This window comes from Nicotiana attenuata, unplaced genomic scaffold (assembly GCF_001879085.1).
Source record: "Nicotiana attenuata strain UT unplaced genomic scaffold, NIATTr2, whole genome shotgun sequence".
Classification (NCBI taxonomy): Eukaryota; Viridiplantae; Streptophyta; class Magnoliopsida; order Solanales; family Solanaceae; genus Nicotiana; species Nicotiana attenuata.
This window is the reverse complement of record NW_017671006.1, coordinates 237,390-246,377: the sequence shown is the minus strand read 5'-3', so window position 1 is coordinate 246,377 and position 8,988 is coordinate 237,390. Positions and strand designations below refer to the sequence as shown.

General features: G+C 37.3%; 1 protein-coding gene across 1 annotated transcript in view; it reads right to left on the bottom strand.

Annotated features, from left to right (window-relative positions):
- Window positions 1-345: 345 nt before the first annotated feature.
- LOC109205171 (probable prefoldin subunit 3) overlaps window positions 346-8,988 on the bottom strand; it is a 9,511-nt gene continuing 868 nt past the window's right edge. Inside the window, exons 2-6 of the mRNA XM_019367848.1 lie at window positions 7,133-7,190; window positions 6,039-6,110; window positions 1,562-1,681; window positions 1,361-1,462; window positions 346-873 (exon numbers count right to left, since the gene is read on the bottom strand). Coding sequence (XP_019223393.1) covers window positions 799-873; window positions 1,361-1,462; window positions 1,562-1,681; window positions 6,039-6,110; window positions 7,133-7,190 — 427 coding nt within the window. The 3' untranslated portion in view covers window positions 346-798. The remainder of the gene's footprint in view (window positions 874-1,360; window positions 1,463-1,561; window positions 1,682-6,038; window positions 6,111-7,132; window positions 7,191-8,988) is intronic.

Below are 8,988 nucleotides of genomic sequence, written 5' to 3'. Positions count from 1 at the left end.
CAAAATTGTCCTTAAAGTCCCTTAAAGCTAGAGAATATGGAGAGCATTTTTGTAAGCAACTATTTTTCTTAAAAATTATGCAATGCATTATAATTTTAATACACCACACCAAACAATAGATAAGAAATAATATTTGCATTACTAAAACATGCATTACTAATACACATTATTCCACACTATTCTTTTATACACCCTACCAAACGACCCCTAAATGCTCAGAAGGAAAGATAGAACTCACTTAATCCTCGAGTTGAAGAGAGACAGTCCTATGTACTTTTGTATCATCGGCACTTTCATGCTGCTCAGGTGAATTATACATGCTTATCAAAAAGAGAATAAAGCTGATTGCAGTTAGAATTTTCTGACTCATTCTACAGACTAAAGCTGCAATCGGATACATCTTCAAACAGATCTCGCTCTTTCCTAGTTTAAGGTAGGCAGCATCTTCCAAAGACCTGATTTTGCTTAAATTATACAGCAGTACAATGGCTCCAACAAGGTTAATCCGTTAGAAACAACATAGACATGGTGATACCATGATTAACAATCTTTGCAAAAATTGGATCATTACATTTTAGATCCTAACCATCTAGTAAATGCACGAACTCACCAACAAATATTTGCTATCTTACAAAATTGGTACAAGCCAAACAATTGACAGTCCGAACAAATTTGGGATCCTGCTAGAGGAGAGTCAAGAAGCAACCTAAAATGGTGAACAAGAAAGATCTGAATCGTACTCTTGGCAGCAAAAGTGAGCACCACGCCACTTCTATCAACCAACATACATGTTTCTCATCATTCTTTTGGACTGGCAGCTTGTCTAAGTTTACGTTGATGCACGTCCCAGTTGTATACTCGAGCAATCGTGACCTGAGAAACAGCAACTTAAATAATAAGCAAAGACCTGGTAGCTGGAATTATGCAGATGTGAAGAATAAACAAAAGAACCAATACTAGCAACTACTAAAAGCTTGTGCTTCAAAAATTGCTCTTGCTTCCAGCATTACACACATGCACAGGTACTCACAAAGCAAAATTATTACTCCCTCCGTCCCAATCCCAATTAATGTGGCAATGTTTAACTAGGCACGGACAAGACGAGAAGTTAATTGTTTCTAAATACATAAAGGTGACGTTCTTTTTGGGACAGACTAAAAAGGAAAAACTGTCACATAAATTGGGACGGAGAAAGTATTATATTTGGAAGAGGGCTTAAACCAAATCAATTTTCTTGCCTAGCATATGCAACATAAGTGAGAAGTAACTAAAAACTAACTACCCGAATTTAGAGACAATTGATTGCAAGTGAAACACTGCCCAAGTTACAGTCCAAGATAAGAGTTAAAGCAGAACTGACCTGAGTAATTGTCACTTGATCCCTCAAAAATTGCAAATCCGCAACCAGAACTTCTAAGCTGGCTTTTGCATTTTCCAAATTTCTTTTAAGGAGGATGGTAGCCTGCTCCATCAAACATGCAATGATATCTCTTGATTAGCACTATAAAATCCCAGTACGCAAGGCTACAAAAGGGCCTCATTTCAACAACCAATCAGATACCTCTTCACATGAATACTCCAACATGACATTTGCGCCAAGCCATAGGCACACCGAATCAGATTCTTCAATTCTTGCCCGAGAATATATCCCTTCTGACACTTCAAAATCAGCAATTAGTGCCTGCAACCAAGCAGCCAATCTGAGGAATAAAATTAATGCCAGGATATGTCAAATAATTTATATATTATGAAAATATAAATGGGGCCTAACTTTATTACATAGATTTTTCATTAGCGTTGATACCCATTCTTGTTCGGATGTAACAGTGGTATGGTACCTCAACCTTCTAAATACATCAAAAAGAGCTATTATAATTGAGCATACCTGTACCGGACACTTCAGAATACACATCCAGAGTTTGTTCAATTCTTTTTCAATTCACAATTAAGGTACCCCAGAGACCAATTAACAAAAGTTTCTCCAATTTTCGATCAGTTAAGCATTCAGAATACACAAATTGAATTCTTACAGATATAGTGTCCGCAAAGTGAAGGGAAGCCTTGGAGCAACGGTAAAGTTGTCTCAGCATAACTTGTAGGTCACGGGTTCAAGCCGTAGAAGCAGCCACTAGGGTAGGTTGTCTACATCACACCCCTTGGGGTGCGGCCCTTCCCGAACCCTGCGTGAATGCGGAATGCTTTGTGCATCGCGCTGCCTTTTTATTTATGGTATCCACAATGTGGCCATTTATTGAACATCCATTCGAAAGCAAATAACATGATCAACAAAATAAAAGATATCCCAATAGTTTATGCAGTGACAAAAACATCTCACCAAACATAATATGGGGATAACAAAGCAATTAAAAACCATCCAAATAGAGAGATAAATTAGAGTATTCGGCCCTGAATCCAACGTGACAGTATAGTAGTAGATGGGGATCGCAGGGGGATTGAAGGGGCATTCATTTGAAAATTGCTAAATTAAGCTCTATGAAGGGTTTACTAGGTGTAAGAGGATAAAAGCTTTCTATGTTTCTCAAATAGCCAGCAGCATTGGAGCCCAATGCAAAGAAGTAAACTGCAATAGAATTAGCGAGTGACTCTGAGAGGAGATGGAGAGAAATAAATGAAGGTAGTAGGTACAGGCTAAAAATAATACATTCCTCAGATAAATTTAACCCCTTCCTTTGCACAGGTGCAGCAGTGAACAACGACGGAATGAATGAAATAGTTGAAGAACCCCGTAGTGGTAGTGAACACAGCAAGAGAGAGACTAGAATGAAGAGTTGATACAGTAGTGTGGCTGTTCCCAAAAGGCAAAGGTAGCAAAGAAACAATGTTAAGAAGCCATCCATTTGGCTCTTAAAGCGATCAAGTGATGCACAGCGAGGGGTTCTTGCTTCATGGGTGAAGCAATGTGCTTCACAGATGAGTGCGCTTCAAACAATGACGCGCAAAGTGATCCCAACAATAAGCGGTCAGCTCTTTAAGTCTCAGTGTAATTGAATTAATACCTGCATTAATGTATATTGGATAGTGAAATTAGTTATTTCAATTGCAATTTTATTATAGTAATAAATTCTTATATGTTTGATATATTTCATATTTTCAATACATTGTGTGCTTCATTTTAAAGAAGCATGCACTTTTAATTCTCACTTTTTGCTTCAAAGCCTTCGACTTTTTTTTTTTTTTTTTTTTTGCACTTTTCACTTTTAAAAACATTGCAAAGAACTTTCTTCCACAGTTCCTTTGATTTCCTGGTAAACTTTAATCGTTAAGAAGTAGAGTGAATTTAGATGCCAATATATCACTTGACGTTACTTGGAGCCTAAAAGAAACAGAAGCAATTCCCAAAAAGGTCAATTTGATATTATTTCACGTCTTGGTAGCATCGGAAACAGCCTCTCTACTCCTCCGGGGTAGGGGTAAGGTATGCGTACACACTACCCTCCCCAGACCCCACTAGTGGGATTTTACTGGGTCGTTGTTGTTGTTTGCGTTTTGATAGCTCAATAGGCACAATAAAAAGGATTGGCCAAATACATAAGCGGCCCCTTAAAGCCCAACTTTTTCATTTAGACACCTAGACTTGAGCTAGTACTTATTGAACACATAAACTCCTCAAAAACTGCACCCTATTAAACACATCTTTCACAGCTTATAGAATATAGACAAAACAAAGCGCGTGAATTAAATGCATGTGAATTGGAAAATGTCACCAATAAGAAAAATACCCGTCGAAAAAGTTGTCATGTCAAGAGAACCACCCTCATCCCTACTCCCCTTTGTTCATCTTCTACCACTTTCATCAATTGTCTAACAGACCCGGTCCCAATTCCCAATCCTCTTTCTCTCAAGAGTTCCACAGTATTTCTATACGAGCTCGTCTAGCTACCTAAAATGTTTTCTGGAAGAGTGGTTCTGTTGTGTGTCAGAACTGGTGGAGTGGGAATGATACTGGCCAACATGGCGAGGAGCTGGTGGCGGAAAGTCATTTGTTGCCAGCTTTTTTCTTAAATCAATCTACTGTCACTACAATGAACGATACGAAAAATGGGGTTCATGGGAAGCAGAAATTGGGAAATAGAGATCTGATGTATAAAAGATTTTGATACTGGGTACAAGGCCAATGGTGCTCAGACAACAACAACAACAACAACAACGACCCAGTGAAATCCCACTAGTGGGGTCTGGGGGAGGGTAGTGTGTACGCAGACCTTACCCCTACCCGAAGGAGTAGAGAGACTATTTTCGAAAGACCCTCGGCTCAAGAAGACAAAAAGACAAAAGGGGACAATATCAGTAATAGCACAGAAATAATATGAAAAATAGGAACAACATGCAATCAAGAAGAACGATACACAACAAAAGCGAAATAGTATACCTACCAGACTAGACACACAAACTCATGACATAAGCCAAGACTCAACTACCTCCTACCCTACAACCTTAATACTCGACCTCCACGTGTTCCTATCAAGTGCCATGTCCTCGGAAATCTGAAGCCTCGCCATATCCTGCCTAATCACCTCCCCCCAATACTTCTTAGGCCGCCCTCTACCTCTTCTCGTGCCCTCCACAGCCAGCCGTTCACACCTCCTTACCGGAGCATCCGGGCTTCTCCTCTGAACATGCCCGAACCATCTGAGCCTCGCTTCCCGCATTTTGTCATCAATGGGAGCCACGCACACCTTCTCCCGAATATCGTCAATGCTCAGACAAGCTTGATGCTTTATTAATCAGGGACTCAAGCTTGTAAGGCACTTAGAGAAGAAGGGTATAGGTGAGAGTGATTAGTTCAAATCCCTCAATGATTATGACTGACCCAAAAATGCAGATAGGAAGGACGTGGCTATGGTGAAAAAGATGTTAACGGTGGCTGATCATGGTGGTGTTGGAAATGGGTGGAGATTGGAGAAATAGAAATGAGGTTTTTGATGGTGGTGTTATGGTGAGAAGTAAGAAGCGAGTTTTGCAAGCAAGCCATCGAACTTGACGAAAATAAGAGGAAAAGAAAAAGGTGGGTCAACGGACAAGACGAAAATAAGAGGAAAAGAAAAAGAATGAAAAAACAGAAACAGAAAGAAAAAAAGAAAATGGATATTGAACGCACTCAAAGAGTGTAAAATACATACCTTGCCATGTCAGCAAAATGTGTTTAATAGGTACACTTTTGGAGGAGTTTAGGTGTCAATAGGTACTAGCTCGAGATCAAGTCTCTAAATGAAAATGACAGGCAAGTTTAAGGGGCCGTGTATATATTTTGCCAAAAAGATTTGTTCCTTAATGGAACTATGTAGAGTTTGGTGGTCTTTGTGCACTTCACCTAACGTTATTGAGGTAAACATAAATTCAAATTGACAACATCTTTATTCAATAGGATGCCACAAGCCAATGAAAACACAAATTATATAGCAATACGCAGCTCTCCCAAATCGTGAACTTCTTTCAGCTCATGTTCATTGAATCCTTGCAGCGCTATTAACATCTCCGTTCTAATCCATGGGTAAGGCGGCTCATGTTAGAGATGGAAATAGGCTAATTTATCTGTCAGGATTAAAGGGGAACATCGGGTCTACCAAATCCACCAGTCGGTATCTTGTGCTGTCCAAGTCCCAAAATTTACCTAACACGGAAAAATGGTCTCCAACACCTCAGTAAAACTATCTACTGTAAGAAAGGAGTAAAGATGTTGATTTGTTTAACCATTGTACGATAGAATTATTATTCTTGATAAGGATGATAGAACTAGAATTATTATAGTTGATAAGGATGATAGAGCTAGGATTATTATTTTTGATATAAGGATGATAGAAGTATTATTTCTCCACTTAAGAAAATTCATTTTCAAATTTTGCAAACATGAAATCAGGCAAATTCACAGAATATTTAGTCCTGAATAAATAGTAGTCAAAATGATTTGATGCAACCACCAGATAATGTGCATGTATCAAAGAGTGGTGAGACTTCTATTAAAATTTTATAAATCAAAAATAAAAACGAATAATTAAAAGCATAGCACTAGAACAAACCTCACCGCTGTCCTTCTTAGCTTGCAAAGTAGCAACTATGTCCAAGCATTTCTCTATATCAGGAATCTTTGCCTGGCATAAAGCAGATAAGGATAAGAGAAACTCTTCACAAATCAGAGTAGAACAAAATGAAAGCATTACCTAGCAAAACTGAGGCATTTTCAGTATGATTCTGACCAATCGTATCATGAATCTAACTTCACTCATGAAAGTATGACATGAAGATGTCAAACATGCAAGGTCAATCATTTACTCAGTATCACAGCACAAATCTTTAGAAACAGTCCAATGATTGTAGAGGCACCAGTATGTTTAATATTGGGAAAGGCAAACTTCACATTTAAAAAGAAGAATCTCTTCTATTTTAGAAATAAATTTGAGAATAACCCATTAGTAGCATGAGGCAGTCTATACTGGCACGTGGAAGCTAGCAGAAGTGGAGAAGTCCAACAATTCTTATAGTTATGCACGCATAAGCTCTCTTTATAGGTCAGGCAGATTCCAACCTTCAGGAATTGTAGAAAAAATCATTCATCTGTGGAGTGATGTAATTACCGTAATCCTCATATGTTGGTCAAATAACTAGTAATCTGAGTATGTGCTTAAGAATGGTATCCTATTCATGGCTATGACACGAAGCAACAAATTGCAGAAGGACAATCTTTATTCCTCTTGCATAAGACATTAGTCTGAACACCTATGGAAAACTGAAATGATGCGGAAAGTAACACATGAATTATCTGAACACTGTGGGAAATTGAAATGATGCGGAAAGTAACGCATGAATTACCATATTAGTTCATTTTTCCTTTCAATCTGATGAAAAGGCTAATCATACCATTAAGTCTTAACAACATTCCTGGAAATCAACAGCAATATACGCCAAACTTAAGTGTTGTTCTAAAACTTCCCATGCACCTTCTGACAAGAATCAACCAAAAAGATTCTGAAAGATGAACACTTTCTCCACTCAACTTTTTTCAAAAGAACTATGATAATACATTAATGCAAGAACCAACCAAATGTCAGTACCCACGTTAGGTCAGACTTACTTGTGAATGGAACTGAAAGCTAAATAAGACACAAACATGTACCTGAAGATCCCTCTGCTGAGCCAGAAGTTTCATCTCAACCACTCTGTACTGCTGAAGTCTGCAAATGAATGACATGCATACATTGAATATTTAGAGGAGAACATAAATAACTAGCTACTTGCACAAGTTTTCAAGTGGGACTAACTGGTATGCATGGCTCTGGGGCTTATGACTTATTAGTAGACAAATATTCAGAGCCGACAACCCAGAACAGATAGGAGTAAAAATATTATGATATATGGTTCTATAGTACAGAGCCAAATCACAAAAGAAAACAAGAAACTATAGATTTCCAATTTTGTCCAAAACAATTCCCATCTACTTTATAATTTCAAAATAAATACTCCTATAACATTTAGAAGAATAAGCAAGAAATGCAAGCGCTCTATTGATATTAGCATAGTGTGAGAATCCTTATACAATGGAACTACAACTTATAGGGCATTATTATATATACTACGCAGAGAGGCTATTAATGTCTGTGACAGCAAGGACAATGTTGTCTTCAAATATGAGAACACGGACTTCATATGATGATACCATAGATAACCATGGTTCCATCCACAATTTTTTGGTGCATAGAGCACATACCACGTGCAATTATGCCAAAAGTTCATGCTTTAACAACTGAATCCAAAGATATCTTTAATCAAACTTCTTGCATCTATTTATGGAATTTTATACAATTTAGACTAACCCCATGCAACAGTTTGGCTTGGTCCTTCAGATAGATGATGCTGCATCATTAAGCACAAGCAAATTAAAAAGTGCAAGAAGGATCTTTTTGACATTACCTAAAACTTTTTGAAGAGCTCAGAAATTGGTATACTTATTCATTCAGGTAGTGAAATAATTATGTCATGTAAGGTTAGAAGCAGTGTTGTCAAAGGTGTGCTTAAGCCCTAAAGCAAAATGCAAAATATGTTGAGTGCTTCGCCTTTAGCGGGCGCTTCAATATCGTCATCAAGGCTCTCCTTGCCAATGATTATAATCCTGAAGAGACGACGCTAAACAATTGATATTTCACTATATCATAATAAAAATTCAATTTCTTTGTCCATATATATGGTATTCATGCTTATAATTATTAGTCTTGGACTACATATACATATTTATATTTTTTTTCTCTTTTTGTGCCTTTCTTTCATTAAAGCCCGCGCTTTATTTGCGTTTTGCGCTTAAAGCCCCAACGGACCTTAGAGCTTTTTTGCGATTTTCATCTTTGATAACACTTGTTAGAAGGACAGTATTCAATAAGTAAGAAAGCAAGAAAATGCATGGAATTCTAATAACGAAACAGCATATATTAGGAAAGATCAGATGCACACTACCATATCTGTAATCAAATGATTTTATTTAGTAATCAAAAAATAAAGATGGATGTAGATCAGATTTTCAAATCATTTTCTAATATGCCAATCTTCTATACTTTTCCTACTCCGCTTCTTCTACGCTTCCTTCTTGCATTGGACTAATAATTTACCTCTACCTCTCTCTAGTGAATTACCTTTTAACTTGGAGCAGAGATGGCGGTTTATCAAGTCAGAAAGAGAGATGGAGGATTGTCCCAACAAGAGAGGAATCAGAGTTGTTTTGAAGACAAATATAGCACCATACAAAAACTGTTATATGTTTGGTGTAAGCAAGAATATTTAGAAGATGCTGAATCTATTTTTGAAGTCCTAGACTATTTGTAAGAAGGCAGACAGATAGGATCTATTCTTGTATTTTACTATGTAATTTCGGGTCACTTTACAACTTGTATAGTGCACTCTTCTATATATAAAACTATTACCATTCTCAAGAAAATAAATAAATATATATATATATATATATATTTATTTATTTTCTTGAGA